This window comes from Mesoplodon bidens, assembly GCF_964165515.1.
Source record: "Mesoplodon bidens genome assembly, chromosome: 18".
Taxonomy (NCBI): Eukaryota; Metazoa; Chordata; class Mammalia; order Artiodactyla; family Ziphiidae; genus Mesoplodon; species Mesoplodon bidens.
In genome coordinates this window covers 27,371,934-27,396,277 of record NC_138175.1, presented here as the reverse complement: position 1 = coordinate 27,396,277, position 24,344 = coordinate 27,371,934, and the positions used below count along the sequence as shown (strand labels likewise).

The following is a 24,344-nucleotide window of genomic DNA, read 5'->3' as shown; positions in this document are numbered from 1 at the left end:
CTCTGGATGAGCTGTTTTCAAGGTTCATCCATGTTGAAGCATAGATTAGTACTTTATTCCTTTTTATTGCTGAGTAATATTACATGTATGTATGTGTATGGCTATATCACATCTTGTTTATTCATTCATCAGTTGTTTGGACATTTGTGGTTTCCATTTTTTGGCTATTATGAATAATGCCACAGTGAATGTTGAGGTACACTTTTTTTGTGCACACGTTTTCATTTATTTTAGGTATGTATGTAGAAGTAGAATTGCTGGGTCAAATGGTAACTCTATGTTTAACCTTTTGAGAAACTGCCAGACTGTTTTATTTTTTAAAATAAATTTACTTATTTATTTTTGGCTGCGTTGGGTCTTGTTGCTATGTGCGGGCTTTCTCTAGTTGCGGTGAACAGGGGCTTCTCTTCATTGCAGTGCATGGACTTCTCATTGCGGTGGCTTCTCTTGCTGCGGAGCACAGGCTGTAGGCGCGGGCTTCAGTAGTTGTGGCTCGCGGGCTCTAGAGCACGGGCTCAGTAGTTGTGGCTCATGGGCTTAGTTCCTCCGCGGCATGTGGGATCTTCCAGGACCAGGGCTGGAACCCGTGTCTCCTGCATTGGCAGGCGGATTCTGAACCACTGCGCCACTAGGGAAGCCCTGCCAGACTGTTTTCTAAAGCAACTGCACCATTTTACGTTCTGACCAACAGTGTGTAAGGGTTCTAGTTTCCCCATATCCCTGATAACCCTTGTTATTGTCTGATTATAGCCATCCTAGTGGGTATGAAGTGATTCTCATTGTGGTTTTGAGTTGCATTTCCCTGATGACTCATGTTAGCATCTTTTCATGTGCTTATTGGCCATTAGTATGTTTTCTATGAAGAAGTGTCTATTCAGACCCCCTTTTTATTATCAAGTTGTAAGAGTTCTTTATATATTCTGGATACAAATCCCTTATCAGTTATGTGATTTGCAATACTATTCTCAACATTTTTATAAGATTGTCATTTAAAAAAAAAGAAAAAGTTGGTCTTTTAGTTATTAGATATAAATAAACCAATAATTTCTATTAAAAATTTTTTCCAATCAACTATACTCCAATAAAAATAATTTTAAAAATTTCCACAGCCTACAAGTAAGGAAAAAATTTCAAACAGAATTTTCAAGTTGGTTGAGTGAGCTGGACTTTGGCTGTTTAGATGTAAGCCTAAGGCAGTTGTTCTAATAGCACCCAATGGCTGGCCCATGCATCAGCTGTATCTGCACCACCTAGAAAGTTTTGTTTTTCTCATTTAAAAAAACAGATTTGCAAGCCTTACCTGAGACATATTGAGTCAGAGTGCCTAGAGGTAAGGCCAGGGAACTAATAATAATAAAAAAAAAATCCAGATTTGGGAACTATCCTACCTCAAATGATGGTAAAACAAGGCATGACTACTCTTTCTGGGCAGGCAAGCTACCTCCTCCATCAAGTGGAAGAACATCTTAGACCCTAGTAGGAAATGAGGAAAGGGTTGATGGCCAACAGACTGAACTGTGAGAAAAACATTAGGTTCACACCCTACATGACTTTTCAGTGAGGAATATAGGACTTGGTCCAGGATGAGCTGGAAATACATGTGTTTAAAAATAACAAGGTCAGTCGGGTGGTCAAGTTCCTTTTCCAGCTGAGGTCTTGGCAGCCAACTTTGAATCATTTTGGCTCCAGACAGGGAGACTTAAAGCAGTTTCTTCTAAGCTAGCCAGTCATCTCCTTTACAGAGCAGCTGACTAATATGTTTACCGTTTCCCCATTTTAGATAGTTTCCCAAAGACATCCGGTGAATCAGTCCATTCAGTTGACCTTTTACCACCTTGGTGTATCCATTAGCAATAGGAACAGAGAGAGCCAAGGAGCAGGAGTGAGCCCATCAGGTACTGTGTCTCTCAGAGAGCGAGGAGAAGCAAGGGGGAACGAACAAGTTGAGCCCGCTTTCCCCTCCCAACAATAATCAGAACGCTGTGGTTGGGCTCTGGGCCTGACTCCTGCTCCACTGCCTGTCTGCCCAGTAGCTGTCCTATCCTGAATGGCTCCTGGCATTAAGCAGAAGGTGACAGAATAACCTTGGGATGTCTGCTGACAGAGCATATGACTTTATAGTAGAGGCTGCACACTGGCGATCTACTGTTTGCATCTTGCTTGCAAATCATTAAAAAAAAAAAAAAAAGAATCAGTTGCCAGCTTTTAAGCGTCAATAGACCTCCCATAAAAATCAGGATTTCGGGGCTTCCCTGGTGGCGCAGTGGTTGAGAGTCCACCTGCCAATGCAGGGGACACGAGTTTGTGCCCCGGTCCGGGAAGATCCCCCATGCCGCAGAGCGGCTGGGCCCGTGAGCCATGGCCACTGAGGCTGTGCGTCCGGAGCCTGTGCTCCGCAACGGGAGAGGCCACAACAGTGAGAGGCCCATGTACCGCAAAAAAAAAAAAAAAAAAAAAAAAAATCAAGATTTCCATTTTATTTGAAAAATTTAAGACCTGCAACCCTGGGCTTTCATTTTCACAGTGCCTGTCACTTACTCCCCTACTATGCCTCATCTCTGAGGATGCGGGCTGGTCACTGACAATCATCTCACACCCAGTTCACGTCGCTTTTTTTTTTTTTTTTTTTTTTTTTTTTTTTTTTTTGTGGTACACGGGCCTCTCAGTGTTGTGGCATCTCCCGTTGCAGAGCACAGGCTCCGGACGCGCAGGCTCAGTGGCCATGGCTCACGGGCCCAGCTGCTCCGCGGCATGTGGGATCTTCCCAGACCGGGGCACGAACCCGTGTCCCCTGCATCGGCAGGCGGACTCTCAACCACTGCGCCACCAGGGAAGCCCCACGTCGCTTTTTTACTTTACATGCACTGTTTGTTTATATTACCTACTTGACTCCTCTCGACACCCGAAGTTGCCACCTCCCCTCCCCATCTCCTCATCACTGCCTCTATCCACAGGATCCTTTGAGGCACTCCATTTACTTGTCTACCAAGGTCCAAAGGATTGTACCAGCATTTTCAGCGTTGTTGGACTGGACATGAGGAATGACATGACAAAGATGTGGCTTTGGTTTACATTCGAAACAGCTAAAACATCTCTTGGCTTATGGTCATCTGGACACAATTCCAGATTCCAGGGATATATACCCACTCCTACCCTTTCATCCCATTAAAGAAAAAAGATAACATGGTAAATGGCGGTTGGGTCTACAGTAACTTTATTGTAACAGAGAGACCAGGCTGCAATAAGTCTACATGATTAGAGCAAATGGTGGTTATCCTTCCAAAGGGTGAAGCCTGAGCCCAGCTGGCAGCACACAAAAGTTAAAATCAAAGACCAGAATATCCTCTTTCCCGATTCTACCCTGCATTGCCTGACTCATGATATGAAGTAACTGACTGCACAACCATACTGAACAAAGCTACGAGGTCCAACTGGGCAGAGGCAACATCCCTACAGGAGATATCATTGAAGGGGATGCTGAAATAAAGTGCAGTTACCTACTGTCCGCTATTCTTTGCCAAGAAAAGCGAGGGTATGGAATGAGCAGTAAATAATGTTCTTCATTCTTCAAATAAGTAAATCCTATGGGATGGGACTGATGGTCAATCAAGGAGTAGAACAGGATGAAAATCTAGGCTAGTTATAGATCTTTGTGCCTAAGGAAAAGAACAGCAGTGAGTAAGGAGAAGAGGAACACTAAAATGCCTGCAAGTACTCAAAAGGAGAGCCTTCTTTCTTTTTTTCTTAAATAAGACGGGAAATTACATCTTTTATTTTCTTTGCTGCAGCGGTAGCAGACTCGCTGTAAAACATGATTTCTGTCATACGGTTTGTTGATAAGGTTGCTCAATCATGGGAGGACAAACATGAGGCTGACTGTTAATGTTAGAACTAGGTCTTTTCACAAAGCCTCTAATAGGTGCTATTTTCACGCTGGTTTTACAGAGGAACCCACAACACCAAAAGGTGCTTCTGTTAAAGCTTCTGAAATATTGCAATGGTGTCATTGACAGGTATTTTTGGGGCTTATATCTTTCTTGTACATGTAAACTCTGTTGGAAAAACTGGAGATAAAAGGATGAGTGAGAGTTTGGTTTACAGCCACAAAGTTCCCAACACCAGCCACAGGTGCCTCCGCCCTATTTCACTGCACATTCTTTTCTGAGAAACACATTCAATCGCCGAGTTTTAAAGTACTGTGGTTGAAAAAAATGATCCGCTCACCACCATCCACTCTCCCTCTTCCTCCATGTGAATCTCACAATAGCAGAGGCTGAAGACAGGAAGGTTGTCTCTGTTCCCTCTGACCAGGGGAGTTACTTGGTGACCTGGTGAATGGCATGAGCAAGGTAGCTCACGTTGCCCGAGGTGACCCCTGCCACAGAGATACGGCCATCCTTTGTCATGTAGATGGAGAACTCCTTGGTCAGCCGCTCCACCTGCAGAGAGAAGAGTGTGTGGGCACTTCCTGGTCAGGGGGGTCTCCCCGGCCCTGGAATGGCACAATTAGCCAACAGTTAGAACAGGTAAATAAAAGAAGGTCTGTTTTCTCACTTAAACCCTATTCCCAGAATTTGGCATGCTAGCTTAGAATGAAAGAATAAAAAGCTATTTTAAAGTAGGATGTTGAATTCTGAAGTGTGACCAGGTAAAAAAAATCTTATATTCAGCCTTTGTAGAAAAATTGATCCAGAATCCAGCTATGGAACAGCTACTCTTCCTATCAATATTCAGGCTCCTGCTTGTTCTGGAATCTTTCTGAGAAACAGCAGTGTTTATAAAAATGATCAAAACAAGCTCTGTTTTTCAGAAGTTTGCAACCTCATAGAGGATACAGACAGGTAAACGACCAACAAAGAATAAAACGAAATGAAAGCTTCATATTTCTTTTACCTATGGATGAAGCTTCAAAATGACTGTTTTTAGAGTAATCCTGAATGGGTAGGTGACCTGAGGAATTTTGGTTTGCAAGGACTGATCAATTGGTCTGCTGCGGAGAAATCGGAGTCCACTCACCTGTTCAGGCTTTAGACCTGTGAAACAAAACATGCCAATCTGGTCAACGATGTGCTGCCAGTTGTGGGAGGAGCCCTCCTTCTTGAGGTTGGAGACCAGCTGAGTCCGCATGCTAATGATGCGGTCAGCCATGCCCTTTACTTCTTGTAACCTGGAAAAAACCCCCAAGATGGAGTTCAATTCTGGCCAAGCGCTGACAGATAAGCCAGTTCCCAGCATTTTTACTTCCCTTGAGTACTGCTCTCGCGTGCCTCAATTCTCCGTTTTTGACCGAGTCCTGTGTTGTCACTGGTCTCGGAAGAAAGCTATTTTACAGCATCCTGCTTTATATCAGAACACCATTTTGATCAGGCAACTAAAATAGTTGACATAATTGAGTTATTAAGAAAAATGAATGCAGAGTGCCTTTCTATTTACTAGATGGATACTGCCCAATTCATGCATTATTTAATAAAGCCAATTAGATTTTCAATTAAAAAAAAAAGAAAAATGAATGACTAAATCACTCTAAAACATAGGACTAAGGCTCTCCATCCCTTACTCAAGGGGCAAAAGCTGCAAATTAAACAGTAAAATATGACCTTATTCTTTAACATGGATGGAAGAAACATTCCTGCCTTCACAATTAAAGACAGTGTGCTGTGAACCTACCATGTGCCCAGCCATGCGCTAGGTGCTGAGGAGAAAGGGAGGACTGAGACCCAGCCCCTCCCTTTAAAAGCTTACCATTGTGGCTGGGAGCAAACCTGCAAACAACTGACTATGGAACAAGGTGGGATAAGTTAAAAATCGATAGAATTGTGCTGTGTTAAGAGAGCCCTGAGAAGAGAGGGTGAATTCTATCTGGGGGAGCACAGAAGGCAGTCCTCTGACTGTGCATGCTCGCTGGATTCAGGACACAGTCTTCCCCTTCCTCAGAATCTACCCTTTCATTCTGTTCCTATGGAACTATGGGAAATTCTTGTTGGCTCTCACTAACTAGATGACTGTAAATAATTTATCTCATTGTTCTTATGTGTTCACTTTTCAAACCATCTGTCCACCATGATGTCATGCAGAGGTAGAACAGAGGTTACATACTGCCAATGAAAGGCCAAATCAGAGTCTTCGTCATGTCTTATTTGACCCAGTTAAACATTCTTAGATTTGGTACATGCACATAAAGACGTGGATTTGTAGCCTCTCTTGAAAAACAAGAAGCTGGCAACACTGCACCAGCCTTGTGATTACCGGCTGGAGCCCCTAGCCCCACTAAGGATGGCATTTGATTTTAAATTTCTTGTAGTCCTATCCATCCAGCTTCATTCACTTTGAGGCCTGGGTCCTAAAGGCACTGAGTACCTGACCATGGCTAGATCCAGGGCCACCTTAGCAACCACTGCCCCACCCCCACCCCCATGCTCCTTGTTGTCCACAGAATGAAGTTCTGACTTCTCACAATATCAAGGTGCTTCACGACCTGCTCCCACCTTCCCAGCTTTGCTGCCTTCTCCACCCTCCTTACACTCAGTGTTTCTGCTACAAAACCCACTTGGTTTGAAGCACACCCTGCACGATGCACATCACGTGCCTGTGCTGATCCTCACGCACATCTTTCCCCTTCCTTCCTTTCCTTTCCTTGCCTCTGCCTTCTCTCTTCAAGGCAGAGCTCAAATGCTGCTGTCTGCATCACTTCCTCCCTCATTCCCCACTAATCAATAGTTCTTCCTTTACTCAGCATTTATTCCATCTGTCTTGTAGCAATGCTATATACGTGTATCTCTCTCACTAGATTATAAACTCCCCAAGGGAAGAGATATCTTAGTCACCTAGCACAGTATCTCTGTCATCTCTGTACACTACAGACTTCAAATGAATATTGAAATGCACACATTAAAAAAATAAACATCTTGGGCTTCCCTGGTGGCTCAGTGGTTGAGAGTCTGCCTGCCAATGCAGGGGACACGGGTTCAAGCTCTGGTCTGGGAAGATCCCACATGCCGCGGAGCAACTGGGCCCGTGAGCCACAACTACTGAGCCTGCGCATCTGGAGCTTGTGCTCCGCAACAAGAGAGGCTGCGATAGTGAGAGGCCCGCGCACCGCGATGAAGAGTGGCCCCCGCTCGCCGCAACTCGAGAAAGCCCTTGCACAGAAACAAAGACCCAACACAGCAAAAATAAATAAATCAATTAATAAACTCCTACCCACAACATCTTCTAAATAAATAAATAAATAAATAAACATCTTGATAACCATTAAGGACCATGGAAATATTTTTAAAAACCACTTAAAAATATTAAGAAAAAAAGCTTAGAATAATTCTTAGTGACAAAAACAAAACCAACCCTACACACACATATATAACATATTTACACATACATATGATACATGGACATACTATTCATGTTACAACTATGAATAATAACAGGCAAAGAAAAAAAATCTGGGTTATAGTGTCTTGCCCAAACTTTCTGAAATGTACTCCCACATTAATTTTATAACAGATCTAATTTAAAAAGTAGTTGATTTTTTGGTAAGCCTTGCATAGATCTGTTGTACTGAAAAGAAATATCCTGAACCAGACTCTATTTACTTCAGTGTTCAGAGGATTAATCTAAGGTAGAAAAAACAGTTGTTCCATGATGACCAGGTGAGCTGCAGAAGAAGTTTCTCACAGACTTAGCTTTTCTATCCAATTAGCTGCTTAGGGATCTATGTCCTTGGTTAATCAGCCACACAGGATAAACTCTTATGTAACAAATCACACCTTCCATGACTCCGAATTATATATAGCAGGGGTTGGCAAGCTTTCTCTCAAGGGCTAAATCGTAAACATGTTAGGTTTTGTGAGCTGCAGACTCTGTCACAACTATTGAACTCTGCAGTTGTGACATGAAAGCATCCACACACAATTCATCAAGAAATGGGGGCAGCCTAGATTTGACCTGCAGAACATAGGGTGCCAACCCCTAATCTAGACCAATGTTTTCTCTTACAGGGAACAACCGACTTATTTGTTCGAAAGTGCTGACAAAATGTACACTCCTCTCTCCTTCCTCCCCTTCCACATATGGAAGCTGAGTGACACTGCATGTCCCTATAAGCCAAGCATAAAGGAGCTCTGAAGGATCAGTGCTGGGAAGGGCAGACGGCTGGGGAACGGCAAAGTGCCTTTACCACTGTTTCCGCAAATCCGGGCTGGTCAGAATGGTGGAGGCAATCCGGGCACCATTGACAGGAGGGTTGGAATACATGGGACGGATCAGGATCTTCAACTGTGATTCTACCCTCTTGGCTTCATCAGCATCTTTGCAGACCACAGTGAAGGCTCCCACACGCTCACCTGAAAAGAAAAAATGGATCTTGTATTCTGGTTCTCCTATCTAAAACACTAAAGGCAGTCATGATTCCATTTGCTGTGTATTATCTGTTTCCATCAGAAGCACAGAAAAACGCTTTGTTATAAGTAAGTTTTCAACAACTAGCATGGTGAATCTACAACAGAAAGTTGGAGTACTAGAGAGTGGTCACAGGTCTCTCTTCATTGTATCTATCTTCCTGGCTCACAGAGCAGTCACTTTTTGTTTAGAGAAGCCGTGATAGGTTTCTTTGCTGGAGGAATTCAGGGACACTGAATAAGATACGGCTTAGAGCAGTAAAATCCACTTTACCCGTCTTTCCTCTCTGGGTAAGAGGGACACGGACAACACACGCACATGCACAACCCACCCCTTCCAAGACTCTACACCTTTGTGGCACCCTCTCCCACCACTTCTTCAGTCTCAACAGAACACATAGCACCCTAGGTCCTTTAGCTTACCGTACAAGCCCATGTTCTTGGCATAGGACTGGCAGAGACAGACATTAATGCCCTGTTCAATGAAATGGCGCACAGCCCAAGCATCCTTGTTACCATCGCCACTGGCAAACCCTTGGTAGGCCATGTCAAAGAATGCAAAAAGATTGTTTTTCTGGAAAGGAAAGAAAAGATGACCAAAGCTTTAGGCAGTTCTTCTCAAGATGCTCCAGATGGTTACCTGTGCTTATTGGGACCATGCCTGCTTCACTCAGACAAAGTCAACAGTTTTCTCCCCAGGTGGCCGTTTGGAGATGTTTAATTTTCCTAGAGTTAAGATATCAACATATATATTTTTTTATTCAATACTTTGGTGGATATGGGCCTTCAAGAAGACATTAAGAAAAGATAATCTTAATCCAACCTGGACAGAATGCTGTCTGGTCAAACAGGAAGCATGGCATGTGTGATCTTAGTTCTCTGACCAGGGATCGAACCCATGCCCCCTGCATTGGAAGCATGGATTCTTAACCAGTGGACCACCAGGGAAGTCCAAACAGGAAGCTCTTCTAAGGCCCACAGTGGTCTGGGTATTTTGGTCCAGCCAACACAGGACGAGCCTCAGCCTTTCCTGGGGGTAATGAGACTCTGGCAGGCCATCTTATTCCCAGGGCTCAGGGGACAGCCTCACTATGACCATCTCATTTTGAAAGTGCTCTCTGAATGCTGTTTCTCTGTCCCACTCTGTTCGCAGCTTAGGTTTGACAGAACATAAAGAAAGGGAAACCGAAAGGAATGAGAATGGGGACACAAGCCAACAGGAATATCTTCCTCCTTGGGAATTTTGACTAGTGCCTTCTCTCACAGAAGAATAAGAATCACTGTGAATAATTAACAGCAATGCCAAGGAGAGTGGAAAAGACAGGAGGGGATGTGAAAAAGAGGATAAAAGGATGAACAAGTAGCCACTGACCAGGGCAAGTGCAGGCACCAACAGCACATATCCTGGGGCCAGGGGATACCAACTGCAGACTAGCCAGCGAGAAGTTTTATCAGAATTCTATACATCTTGGCTGAGGAGCAAAAATTATTTTCAAACTGCTCATGTATCATCAATTACAATTAGCATCAAGAACTGCTAATTATGCAAACAAGAGTTCTTTCCTGGCAACTCCTGGCAACTACACAATGCATGGAAATTTCATGCAGCCTTGAGGTTAATTCTCACTGTTAAGACTTCGCCAAGTGAAGCATCCAAGGCTAGTTACTAAACACAGAACAGTCACCAGTCAGTTCACCTGCCTCACCTTTACCACTGCAGCCATCTCCTTCCACTGTTCAGGACGAGGGTCCACTCCCGTGGGGTTGTGAGCACAGGCATGCAGGAGAATAACACTCTGTGCTGGTATTTTCTAAAGAGAACAACAACCAAGAGATTACTTTGCAGCTTTAAAGGAGATCATTTACCTGAAATGCCATAGGGTCACCATTATTTGATAAGTAACAAAAATAGCGTGAGGTCTGGGAATTAGCTCATCCTGGTTTTTATTTTTATTTTTTTTTGGCTGCTCCGTGCGGCATGCAGGATCATAGTTCCCCGACCAGGGATTGAACCCGTGTCCCATGCAGTGGAGGCACGGAGTCTTAACCACTGGACCACCAGGGAAGTCCCTCATCCCAGTGTTTTAAATTGGATATTGAGACCTAAGTGGGAGACATCAAATCTCCACAGGGAGGTTTATTCCTTGTTCCTTCCCCCTCCTGCCCTGAAAGCCACACTTACTGAAATATCCTCAATAGCGCCTGTGAAGTCAAAGCCACACGTCTTGGGGTCGTAGTACCGATAACTATGTAGCTGCATGCCAGCGTCCCTGAAGATGGGCGTATGATTTCCCCAGGATGGTTTGGGCAGAAAGACATCTCGGCTGAACTTAAAAAATCTTTGCTAAAAGATGGAATGAAAGGGAATGGGAAAATGAAGAAAGGAGAGGCAAAAACAACAACAAAAAAGTTGATATATTTAACTGAGGAGACATTTTTCTCTACTGAAAGTCAGCTTCTCTCTACGATTGAGAGACAGTGATGACTCAGCAGCGAGACTGCCTGGCTTGGAATCAGGCTGCAACAATTACACTGGCTATGTAGCCAAGGACCTGTCTGGGCCTCATTTTCTTCCTCTGTAAAATGGCATTAACTAAATCTCCCTCAGAAAGATTAAACAAGTTAAGATATAAAAGCTCCTAGTTACAGTAGGTGCTCAATAAATTGTACTTATTATTATAATTATCTCTTCCTTATAATTTCTTCTAAGTACTTCCAATCCCCCCTCTCCTCCCAACTCCATTTATCAGAGAACCAGAAATCTTCCAGCTTTGTGGAAAGAGGAAATCTACTTCTGAGTCAGAAGTCAAACACATATGCAATAGGGAACCCCATCATCCCCAGCTTACAGACCATCTTACTGAAGGAGTTTCCAGACTCACCAGAAAATTGGCTCCAATCCTTAAGGCCCCGGTTCCAGAAATGGTCTGCACGGTGATATACTGAAGGAGAGACACCCCCGGTCAGTGAGGTGCAGCACTCTCTCTACGGGACCACGATTTAACAAACCTGAGCTCAAGCCCACAGGGAGGCACCGTATGGTCAGTACCTTTCTTTCTTCAGAAGATGAAGACACCCTTCCAAATGAATATTTAGAAACAAGAGAACAGTACTACTGTTTCATTCCATTTTCTAAGAGAGAGCAACTCTCCTTACAGGTTCTCAAAAGAGCTGGCTCTGCAGTTTCTAACACCTGTGCTGATGTGGAAGCTAATTCCTTATGGCCTGCCCTGAAAGTTGTTAGTATCATACTGTGTTATATGAGAAACTTTCAGAACACAGGCCCCCACGAGATATGAAAAAGGAGTGATTTATACAGAGAAAAAAAGACTCGATGAACAGTCACTACATTGAAATATTATTCTAGACTTATATGAAATTGAATGACTCTCTGAACATCAAAAAGCAAGTCATCTTAAAAAGTCAACAAGTATATTAGAATAACATTATTACATGAGTAATATTCTATGAGTTTTCATAATCTGAAAATACTTTTTGGGTAACAGGGAGATGGCCTGAGGTAAATCTTCAAATTGGTCAACTTTAGGGGAGGAGTAAGAAACTATAGTAGGGTTTTTTGTTTGTTTGTTTGTTTTTTAGGCACCATAGAAGTACGAGGCTCTACAAAACATCAATCTACTTTCTGGACTGGGAGGCAGTGAATTAAATGGGGGGGAACCCTACTAACAAACTCTTTAGTAAACAAAGTTTGCCTGTGCAAACTTTGGCATGTTAGAAATAAAAACCTAACTGTAAATCTGATAATAAGGATCAGAAAGGCATAGCAATTTATAACAGAGAAACTGATGTGATTTTAAGATAGGCCAGTCTTACACTTAGGTTACAATTCGCTAGATGATACACAGACTAAGCAAAAATTACAGAAAAATATAGACGTTTTAATGAGAGGTTAACAGGTGGTTGATTATATGGATAGCAATCAAACCATATTTTGTCCATGACTTAGGATCATTACTACATTACCCTGGGGTCGAGGTTGTATGCTTCTCTCCCACTTAATGAACTAATGTTCTTAGACCAGTATTGTGAATAAACTATTTATTCTGGCCTTGGGAATGGGGAGGGGAGATGTGTTAGCTTAGCTTTGTTTTGTGTGTTTTCCCCCAGACTTACCCAGAAAAATAAATATTTAAACACACAAATGTATCTATTAAAAAACATTTGTTTCAAAAGCAAGGAAACTATAATGCACATGAGACCACATGTCAGGCTGGCTGGCTGCATCCCACCTGCATGATGTGAGTCTTCTACTACAAGTGCTGGGCCTGTGTTTACTCTGTGGGTGCATACAAGAATCTGTTTGTAAAAAGCTTATGTTCAGTGACCTTTAGGGACCTCTTTCTTCCACAGTAAGAGGGCCCCCAGGGAGCTGGAGGGAGGAGACACCTAGGAACCACTTGTGCTTCACCTCTTGGCTGCAGTGATGCTCTCTGCCCTCTGAGAGGAGGGAGACAGCATGGAGGGAGCATCGTCTGCTCTTTCAACATCCAAGCTGGCTGTGAAGGGGTGGCAGAGGATGCCAGGCTTGTCCTGGCCCCAACAGTCACCCTGTGGCTTGTTTTCTGCCTGTTTCCTCTACCTAAGCTGGCAGCTTGGGACATGAGGGTGAGGGCTAATTATAGGCCTTAAAACTCGGCATAGGTTGGCATTCCTCAAAGCCATTCAGTGTAAAATGAACATAAGCACACACACAGAGACTAACGGCAAAAACTGTCAAATCTTAAGTCAAATCACTACAACATTTTTAGGATTACTACTACATTTTTGGAATTGGTATTATATGAAATCTTTTATTGAACTAGTGGCAATTTACTACCTAAAGAAGAGAAATTAGTCATTGTGCGGCGACCTCAAAACAATCATCACACACAAAGTGGTGTATCTTTTCTTATTTAAATTATTTCATATTTGTTTAAACTGTTAAATTTAAAAAGAGACCCATATGATGCCAGAGTCTGTTCTCCTTACCCGGCCACTTTTCAACACTTCGCTGTTCTCACCCAGGGCTAGTTCTGCAGATGCCTTACAAAATTCAGCCAGTCCCCCAATGGGCAGGTATTCTTTGTCCAAATTTCTTGCAGCAATCTGGGCCTCTGCCTAGACAAGAGAAAATGCATCCATTTAGTTTCCTCTCCTTACCTGGAATTACCATGAATAATATCTAATGTTTTAGAAGTTAAATTTTGGAAGTAAAGCGTTTTAAAACAATTTGGAGATATTGTTCAAGAAGAAGGGTAAGTAGAATATATCTTATATTACAGAACAGGAATATTAAATTTTTTATCATATTTTACTTTATTTTTAGAAGTTAGGTTTTTAAAAAAATTTTATTTATTTTATTTATTTATTTTTGGCTGCATTGGGTCTTCAGTGCTGTGCGCGGGCTTTCTCTAGTTGCGGAGAGCAGGGAGCGCAGGCTCAGTAGTTGTGGCACACGGGCTCAGTAGTTATTGCTCACAGGCTCTAGAGCACAGGCTCAGTAGTTGTGGCGCACGGGCTTAGTCGCTCCGTGGCATGTGGGATCTTCCCGGACCAGGGCTCGAAACTGTGTCCCCTGCACTGGCAGGCAGATTCTCAACCACTGTTCCACCAGGGAAGCCCATTAAGTTAGGTTTTATGTGAATGGGTAGGTATATGCTGTCTCTTGGTTTAAAAAAAATGGCATTCTTGGGATGCACAAGACAAGGTTTAAGAGCAACACTTAAAATAGATGTAAGATGATTAAACCAAAACAAATACATAAAGAAGTATTTCAAGGTATATACCAGTCTAAGAACTTCAAAAGGTTAATAGTAATAGTCACATATCTTCATGCTTTGGAGTCAGGGGCCTGGCTGTCCCTTACTAGCTGTGTGACCCTGGGTGATTTATTAACCTCCCTGAACCTCAGTTTGCTCACCTGTTGAATGGGGGAACAGCTGTTTCTACACCTCATATGACTGAGGTGAAGAGTTAAGAGGTAATGTACGAAAGTGTGTGGTGGTGTTTCAGCTTGTATCAATAGCTAACACATGCTGAATACTTTAAAGTGATTTACTGAGAACAAAAGCAATCCCTGCATGACCTGAGACCCAGTAGCCAGCAGTTTTTGTGAGTCTTCTCATCACAACCGCTCCTTGAGTCCTTTTTTCTACTCAGAGAATTAGAGAGAGGACAGCTAATCCACACTCCCATACACTCAGAAATTTCTTCTTTCAGTGGTTCATTCAGCCCATGCTCTGTTACTGCAGTGGCTCATGAGGGCCTGAGCCAGCCTACTGCAGCTCAGATGATCACAGGGTTCTTTATTCCCACCCCAAAGTATGCTTCCGTAACTTCCGCTCAGGATGCCTAGTTCTGCTGTATGTAGGAACAACACGTCACTACCCCATGTTTGGAAGCGACAAAGCAGCACGTATTTCATCAGAGGAGGTGCAGATGGAAAGGAAACACATACTTTCTTTTAAAAAATTGCTCTGGGACTTCCCTGGTGGCGCAGTGGTTAAGAATCCGCCTGCCAGTGCAGGGGACATGGATTCGAGCCCTGGTCCAGGAAGATCCCACATGCTGCGGGATATGCAACTAAGCCCGTGCACCACAACTAATGAGCCTGTGCTCTAGAGCCCGCGAGCCACAGCTGCTGAGCCCATGTACCCTAGAGCCCGAGCTCCGCAACAAGAGAAGCCACCGCAATAAGAAGCTCATGCACCGCAACAAAGAGTAGCCCCTGCTCGCTGCAACTAGAGAAAAGTCCATGCACAAAGAAATGAAGACCCAACGCAGCCAAAACAAAACAAAAAACTGTTCCAAGGAAATTAGTTACATTATTTAGAGTTGTGATAACCAATAGAAAGACTACTAATAAAAATACGACAGGGGCTTCCCTGGTGGTGCAGTGGTTGAGAGTCCGCCTGCTGATGCAGGGGACACGGGTTCATGCCCCAGTTCGGGTGGATCCCACATGCCGCGGAGCGGCTGGGCCCGTGAGCCATGGCCGCTGAGCCTGTGCATCCAGAGCCTGTGCTCCGCAACGGGAGAAGCTGCAACAGTGAGAAGCCTGCATACCACAAAAAAAAAAAAAACCCCAACAAAATAAAGAAAATTATTCTATAGTTCAATAGGAAGAAAGGACAGAACACGCCTGGGTAGGAGGGTTTTATTAAGGCAATCAAAATGAGAGAAATGGAAAATAACAATGGTAACCCTCATCCACAAAGGGCTATTCCTATCGCCAAGAGACAATGTTTAAATACTTGGTCCTTTTTTAAAATTTTTATTTATTTATTTATTTATTTATTTTTTTGCGGTACGCGGGCCTCTCACTGTTATGGCCTCTCCCGTTGCGGAGCACAGGCTCCGGACGCGCAGGCTCAGTGGCCATGGCTCATGGGCCCAGCCGCTCTGCAGCATGTGGGATCCTCCCGAACCGGGGCACAAACCTGTGTCCCCTGCATCGGCAGGCGGACTCCCAACCACTGCGCCACAGGGAAGCCCAATGCTTGGTCCTTTTGTGCATCCTCAGGATTAAACATGACACTCTACCTGTTTTACAGATAATCATAGAAGTTCAATCTTGGAAAAGACCATATAGTTCCAACCTCTCACTTTTATAGCCAAGGAGACTACAGCCCAAACAACCTATGTGATTCAAGCAGTATCAGAACTAGAACCCAGGTCTCCTGACTCCCAGTCCAGGAGTCTTTCTGTCTCTCTTCAGGAGGGCCCTTCAGTTATTCATCCCCATCAAACATATGTCTGGCAAGCTTACCTTCCGGACACTGGGGAGCACGTAAGGCTTTCCAGTATCATCCCGGTAGGCACCAACTCCCAGATTCATCTTTTTGCTGTTGGTGTCTCTCTTATAGGCTTCTGTGACTCCCAGGATGGGATCTGGGGGCCCCATCTCCACATGAGCCCACCAGGAGCTGAAATGGGAAATATAAGACATCAGCCACAGTAACTACATTTCCATGGCCAAAGACGTCTTGGATCTGCCAAAAATCCATTTCAACAAATGTTTGCATGTCTACCATGCACATGATATAGCAATAGACACCAATAATCCAACAATGCATAAGACTTCAAAGCACCTTGCAGAAGAGTGGAGGCCAATAATATTAATGCAAATGCTGTGAGAAGCAAAAGGCGGGGGCACCTGAATCATCCTGGGGAGGACAGGGTGCATGTGTACACTTTCAAAGCAGTCCAAACCTGACCTGGATTCCCAGGCAAAGGATATTTCAAGTAATTTGGCAGCGAGAAGCTGTGAGTGGTAAAAGATGAGACTAGAGAAGTAAGCAAGGACCAATGTAAGGGTGTTCTGTGACACCCAACCAAAGGGATTGCGTTTTATCCTGTTCCCAAACTTGTTAAGGGCATCATTTGGAAAGCTTATTAAAATACAAGTTCCTGGGATCTACTTTGGATGTAGTGAAAATATACAGAATCATTTAAGGTTTTTTTTGGAGGGGGGATGGTGATCAGGTAAGAACAGTGACACGAGGAGACTTGCATTTTTAGAGCTCATCTGGTCACAAGGTGGGGTACTGAATGCAGGAGGGACGGGAAACGCAGAAGGATCACTGAAAAATCTGGTTCAGCACCCAGCGAGAGAGAGAAAGATGAAGGCCTGAAGCAGGATGGGGGCAGTTGAGGTGGAGAGGATGACAGAGAATTGCCAGGTATTTAGAACTGGTTGTAACATCTTACTGATTTCCTCATTACTTATTGAGTTAAAATGCTTAACAATATTCATTATTTTATATTTGTATGAGTCATGATTTTACATTAAAAAATATCCTTTAAACGAAATCTTGCCATTTGCAGCAATACAGATAGACTTGGAGGGCATTATGCTAAGTGAAATTAAGTCAGAGAGAGAAAGACAAATATATTATATTACTTATATGTGGAATCTAAAAAATACAACAAGCTAATGAATAAAGAAGCAGACCCACAGATACGGGGAACAAACCAGTGGTTACCAGTGGGGATGGGGGAGGGGTGATATAGGGGTGGGGAGTGGCGGGTACAAACTATTGGGTGTGAGATAGGCTCAAGCATGTATTGCACAACACGGGGAATACAGCCAATATTTTGTAATAACTGTAAATGGAAAGTAACCTTTAAAAAATGTATAAAAAATAGGGACTTCCCCGGAGGTCCAGTGGCTACGACTTCACACCTGCAACGCAGGGGGCCTGGGTTTGATCCCTGGTCAGGGAACTAGATCCCACATGCTGCAACTAAGAGTTCACATGCCACAACTAAAGATCCCGCGTGCAGCAATGAGCGCGCAGCAACAAAGATCCCGCGTGCCGCAACTAAGACCCGGCACAGACAAATTAAAAAAATAAATAAATACTTTAAAAATGTACAAAAAATGAGAATTAAAAAATAACTTTAAGCTCTCCTGACAAGTTGAAAATTGTCTCAGTCTCAGTAGCTGTAATTGGTATGTACAGCTAATTCTCTCTTAACAAAGGGTGGATTATTCCATTTTCAGATGTCCCAGGCTTTTACTTCTTTTAATAGCTTGCCCTGTGCAATGTCAGTAGGGCAAACTGCATGGATTCAAATGCTCAGCCACCTACCAGCTGTGTGAGCACAGGCGAATCAATTAACTTCTCTAAGTCTCAATTTTTCTTACCTGTAAAATGGGGGCACAACAGTACCTATCTCGCAGGGTTGTTACAAGGATGAAAGGAGCTATTAAATATAAAACACTCAAAAACAGAGCCTGATACACAGTGCTTGATGTTAGCTGGTATCACTGTTACTAAATTATTACTACTACAGTTTTATTTATAACCACCTTGCCCCTAGTATGGAGACTGGTGAGGCATGTATGTAAAAAATTCAAGGAGCATAAGGTATAACTTTATGACCAAATGCAGGTCTCTCCTGCTTTTCAATTGAAAAGCTATTTAGTTTTCTCTGGAGTCTCAGAGATGTTATCATTCTTCCTCCTCACTAGCACTACTGCCAAGACTCAAAATCCTTCTCATTCTTCTTTCAGTGTTCTAGGCTGCTTGGTTGTCCCAGTATCTAAGCAATAGTAAGAAACAGATACTACCTCGAAGCAACTTCTGAACTGGGCCTGACGAAAGCTTTCGTTATGTCCTACCCATGATTCAGACCCTGAAAACATGTAGCCACCTGCCCACCTATATCACTGTCACTAACTGATGAGTGCAAGGAACACCTTGAATGCCCAATGACATACAGAGAACTTTTAATAAACAATTTTCAATTTTAAAAAGATGGTTCTGTTTCCAGGGCCTTCCATCAACAATGACAGAGCCGCTGCTCCTAAACCACAAAGAGAAGGCACCATTCTTATTAAAGGGTGTGAAAAACACTTATTTGTCAAGTTCTTTAAAAAGTTTATCTAGGGCCTCCCTGGTGGCGCAGTGGTTGAGAGTCCGCCTGCCGATGCAGGGGATACGGGTTCGTGCCCCGGTCTGGGAGGATCCCATATGCCGCGGAGCGGCTGGGCCCGTGAGCCATGGCCGCTGGGCCTGCGCGTCCGGAGCCTGTGCTCCGCAACGGGAGAGGCCACAACAGTGAGAGGCCCGCATACCACAAAAAAAAAAAAAAAAAGAAAAAAAAAAAAAAAAAAAAAAAAAAAGTTTATCTAGTAGAGAAATTCTCTCAGAAATCATAGCCTTAAGTCTTCTGGCAGAGAACTGATTGAGAGTGGTATCTTTTAAGAAGGATTCTAAAAAAATTTCAAAACATTAAATCTGAAACAATCTAAATAAAGAAGCAGGAATACTTAATTTGATTAGTCAGTCCTATATCAATACTGATGTTTCAGTCCTCTATGCCCTTTATTATTCCATTCCTTCTAAGGCTAAAGATCACGCCCACATTGTAAGAACTCTAATGATTTCAAGGGATAGTACTAGAGGAAACCAAGAGTGTTCCAGGGACAAAACTGATACTGATAACTTGTGGCCTACAAAGCATTCCTATCTATGTACTTTGGACAAAAGCGCAAAGCTTCAGCCATTGAGCAATATTGACCAGCCAACCAAAAGATGTTAGGTACAAAGTATTCAGATAAGCATTTCCAGCTCAAATACCTTGCAATTTTTCTGGGAGTCTACCTAGTACTTTATAGTTTTTAGAATGTTTTCCCTCACATTCTTATTTTAAAATAAGAAGAGAGGGCTTCCCTGGTGGCACAGTGGTTGAGAGTCCGCCTGCTGATGCAGGGGACGCGGGTTCGTGCCCTGGTCCGGGAGGATCCCACGTGCCGCGGAGCGGCTGGGCCCGTGAGCCATGGCTGCTGAGCCTGCATGTCCGGAGCCTGTGCTCCGCAACGGGAGAGGCCACAACAGTGAGAGGCCCACGTACCGCAAAAAAAAAAAAAAATTAAATTAAAAAAAAAAATAAGAAGAAGAGAAGTTAATTAACTTGCTCACGATCATAGAGCTAAAAAACGGCAAAGACAATACTACAATTACGATCTACTTACTGGTTATTGTACCACTACTGCACACTGCCTTTCTAAAGGGTCTCATGATACTCCTTCAGTTATTTAACTACAAATTAAATAATCAGAATTAAATAATTAAGAATAGGTATTTATAATAAAAATACATTAGCATATTTTCCTTTCTTCACTGCCCTGTGACTATGTCTGATTTCACGTTACTATGCTTTTACAGCACAGGTCAGGAAGAAAAGGTTAAAGGTTAGTTCCTTCTGTATAAAAAATGCAGCTATAGGAACACTTGAACTTAGAGAGTTCCATTTAAATGACCCAAGTATGAAAATTAAGTATGTCATAGGATAAATCCTCAGTCCTTCAGAATACCAACTGCCAAGGTTTCATTGTATTAGAATGAGCTGTTTTTTAAAAAAATAAAAACAAAAAAACCCCTGCAATTAGTTGTTTAAATGTTTTCCAATTTTACCATTTGGCTTTAGGTAAAGATCACATCCACCGTGGCAGGAGTGGAGATTCTTAACTTCCTTGTTGTCTGAACAGTTAACAGTCATAGTTAGATATGGCATCTGGTTCTACCACCGAATCATGCATCATTGTTAAACCTGAACAGCACCTCCTCAACTGCAGGGGCTCAAATATTTTAAGACTTTTTTGGTACACATTTTGAACCACTCTGGTTTCCCTATGTTTAGACTTTGAACTAAGGTACAATGCTACAATGTCATATTTGTTTCCATTGCATATATTTAAAAATCAAGGTTTAAAATTAAAATATTCAATTTGAAAAACATGCCAGCCAATGTTCTAAGTCCTGAAATATTATAACAGTGAACAAAGTAGATAGTCTCTGCTCTCATGGAATTCACATTCTAATGTGGAAAAGACACAAAAGAAAAACAAGTTAGGATGTCACAGTGAAAGAGAGACTAAAAGGTAACACCCATAGGGATTTCACCAAGCACTTTGTAAGCAGAGCTGTAGGCCACTCAACCAAATCCATAAAACAAGAGATTATTTTAAGATTACTACAATGGTGAAACAGACTTTCACTTGCCCATAATTTTAGGCACTATTTTCTGTTCTCCAAATCTGCTGCATAAATGATAACCCCTCCCTAATTCTGGTCCAGGTAGGCTGCCTTAAAGAGCACACCTTGGGGCTTCCCTGGTGGCGCAGTGGTTGAGAGTCCGCCTGCCGATGCAGGGGACACGGGTTAGTGCCCTGGTCCGGGAGGATCCCACATGCCGCGGAGTGGCTGGGCCCGTGAGACATGGCCGCTGAGCCTGCGCGTCCGGAGCCTGTGCCCCGCAACAGGAGAGGCCACAGCAGTGAGAGGCCCGTGTACCGCAAAAAAAAAAAAAAAAAAAAAAAAAAAAAAATCACACCTTGACAGTGGGCCAAGAAGGAACCAAATTAGGTAAAGAAGAAAGTGTGAAAGCCTGGACAAAACTGTACCGCCAAGAGTGTGGGGCTTTGGTTAGGACAAACTGTTCTGCCGGCTTAAAGACACCGTGCATACATTCAAACGAAAGGCCAAGGCAGGTATGAGACAAGGCTTTGCTCTTAGGAGTTAAGGTATGATTGGGGTGGTTTGGAGATTCGGTTCCTGATTAGGCAGTCATTAAGAGCACTCTCCCAAATCGGCTTCTTGTGTGAGTTAAATAGCCTGGCTTCGTTCTCTCCACTAGGAAGGGATTACTAACCCGTTTAATGCTCTGTAACCTTTTCTCTGCAACACATCACACAGTTTGAAATTACATATTTGGAATTTTTTGAGTGACACCGGTCCCTCAGGCTTGTTCACCGCTGCAACTAGCACGAGCATCTGGTCCAGTGCCTGGCTGCGATTAGGAAATACTCACTAAACGAAAAGCAGAGCAAGAGGGAGGGGAAGGCAACTTCCCTACAGCCAGACCTCCTAAGGGATAAAACGGGGGGAAAAAAGTCACTACACCCCGACTCTTACATCCAAGGGCCAAAGGGCCAGGGGGAGGGGATCACCGGTGACTCAGGAGGCGACACAGGCGGGAGAATGCCGCGCGCCAAGGTCACAGGATGCAGGGAGGAACGCCGAGCCCGAAAGCCAGGGCCCTGAGAACCTTCCTCCCTTGAGCTTTCTTCCCCTGGCACACAAACGGCAGCCAGCCGCCGGCCCTCCAGCCCTGCCACGGCCCAGGGAGACCCCAACAGGTGAGCCCCGCCACCCGCCAGAGCAGGGGGTAAAGGGCTCACGCCCCCCATCCCCCAGCCCCGCCCGGCGCCGCAGCCAACTGGCGCGAGGCATTCCCGGCGCCGCAGCCAATCCGCGCGAGGCCGGCTCGGCGCCACAGTCCGGGGGCTCTCCCCTTACCCCCACCCGCACTGCGCCGAATCTGCGTGTCGTGACCTCTCCACCTTTAATGGGAGTCCGGGTGCCGTAGAGGGCCACACTTCCTAACCCAGGGGAACGCGTTGGCAGGCTCTCCGACAGTCCTAGGGGCATGGGAGGGGTGGGAGGTAGGACCCGAAGGGTCATTGTGAGGCTCGGACGCTCAATCCTAAGTCCCCTGTGAGGCCGAGGGGGTAGCAGAGAAAGTTGGTGTGTGCGGGTGCACGCGTGTGCTTTGAAGCCGGGTTAGATGTTCTGAGGCGCCGGCAGCTCGCAGGCCCGTCGCCCTGGCTCCTTTTTCCCCCGCTTACCTGGCTCTGGCAGAAGCCGCGGCAGCGAGGCCTGGGTGGAAGGCGGCGGCGACTCCGGACAGGACGCGGCCGGAGTGCAGCAGGGCCATGGTGGGCGGCGAGAGGGCAGTGGGTAGCTGGAGGACGGAGCCGAGATGCCAGCGGGCACGGACACAGAGGCACGGGGTCCTGCTGAAGGTAAGGACAGCGACTTCCCCGGGCGAAGCTAGAGCGGCCTCCCGCCAGGCCCCGAGCCGCGTCACAGCGCACCCTGGCGGCCGGAGCGGAGCGGCTTGGCTTCCGTGAGGCCTTGGGTCCCGCCGCAGGGGTGTCTGCACCGCCGGGGCCAAGTGGTCCCGGAAAACAGTGACCACACAGTTTATTGCCATTCACAGCGCTCGACACGCTTCCTTCATTTAATGACGACGGACCTGACCGAAGAGGTAGCTGTTACTACTGACATGAATGAGCTCAGTTTATAGGTATCAACATGTATAGACCTCAAAAACGTAAAAAAGCAAGTCGCAGAACTATAGGTATAATATGGCGCCGTTTAGATAAAATTTTAAAATACACAAAATCATACGATACATTCATTCATAAATGTATGTGAAAGTTTGAAAGAATACACCAAGGAGACAGTTCAATTCAGGGTCAGGAGGGCACAAGAGGATATTTGCCCTTATGGAGGGAATAAGACAACTTCATCATATTTGCTTCATAAAAAATTACAGATAATATTAACGATTGTCACCATTCTAGGTGTGGGTCTCTGTAACATATACATTTAACTTTCTCATTAGAAAGCTAATTTGAGTCGCTGGTATGAAAGGTGGATTGGAAAGGACACTCCTAAGAGGTAGGGAGACAAGGTCAAAAGAAGGCTGACACAATAATCCAGGCAAGAAGTTCTTGGTTGTCTGAATTCAGGTAGAAGTAGCAATGATGGAGAAAAGGTTGCAGATCTGGGACATATCATGGAGTAAGAATCAAAAGTGTTTGGTGATTAAATGCAGGGAGAAGTAGAAAAGGAGTCTGAAATAATTCCCAGTGTATCAGTTAAAATTGGGGTTGTCTGCAGATAACAGAGACCCAAAATAATCGGCTTAATCAAGATAAAATGTATTTCTCTAACATAAAAATATGGAGGGCTTCCCTGGTGGCGCGGTGGTTGAGAGTCCGCCTGCCGATGCAGAGGACACGGGTTCGTGCCCCGGTCTGGGAGGATCCCACATGCCGCGGAGCGGCTGGGCCCGTGAGCCATGGCTGTTGAGCCTGCGCGTCCGGAGCCTGTGCTCCGCAACGGGAGAGGCCACAACAGTGAGAGGCCCACGTACAGCAAAAAAAAAAGAAAAGAAAATATGGAGATGGGCGGTCAAGGGCTGGCGTGGCATTTCTGCCCCACAAAGTCCTCAGGGACCCAGCTTGTGCCTCCGTCCTCACTAAGGTGTGCCCCTCACCCAGTGGTCCAAGATGGTAGCTGCAACTTGAGCCATCATGCCTCCATTCCAGGCAGGAATCTAAAGGAAGGGGCAAAAAAATCAAGTGCAAAGGGTACACACTAGCTACCTTTTTTTTTTTGCGGTATGCGGGCCTCTCACTGTTGTGGCCTCTCCCGTTGCGGAGCACAGGCTCTGGACGTGCAGGCTCAGCGGCCATGGCTCACGGACCCAGCCGCTCCGCGGCATGTGGGATCTTCGCGGATCGGGGGACGAACCCATGTCCCCTGCATCGGCAGGCGGACTCAACCACTGCGCCACCAGGGAAGCCCCTAGCTACCTTTTAAGGGAGCCATAATAGGAGGAGGCAGAATGTGGCAAAGATCAGGTGGAGGG

The 24,344-nt window shown here is 44.6% G+C and overlaps 1 protein-coding gene and 1 long non-coding RNA gene across 2 annotated transcripts in view; one reads left to right on the top strand and one right to left on the bottom strand.

The window, feature by feature from the left end:
• Positions 1 to 3,191: 3,191 nt before the first annotated feature.
• On the bottom strand, positions 3,192 to 22,744 carry GOT2 (glutamic-oxaloacetic transaminase 2). The gene is made up of 10 exons (XM_081216885.1): positions 22,531 to 22,744; positions 16,162 to 16,318; positions 13,383 to 13,511; positions 11,276 to 11,335; positions 10,576 to 10,737; positions 10,100 to 10,204; positions 8,817 to 8,967; positions 8,174 to 8,339; positions 5,017 to 5,167; positions 3,192 to 4,439 (listed from the first exon to the last, which is right to left on the bottom strand). Exons 1-10 carry the CDS (start codon positions 22,617 to 22,619, stop codon positions 4,317 to 4,319), a joined length of 1,293 nt encoding a protein of 430 aa, XP_081073011.1. The 5' UTR covers positions 22,620 to 22,744; the 3' UTR covers positions 3,192 to 4,316.
• Positions 21,546 to 24,344, top strand: part of LOC308606257 — a 1,608,653-nt gene continuing 1,605,854 nt past the window's right edge. The window contains exon 1 of the long non-coding RNA XR_014013787.1: positions 21,546 to 22,041. This is a non-coding gene — a long non-coding RNA (uncharacterized lncRNA). The remainder of the gene's footprint in view (positions 22,042 to 24,344) is intronic.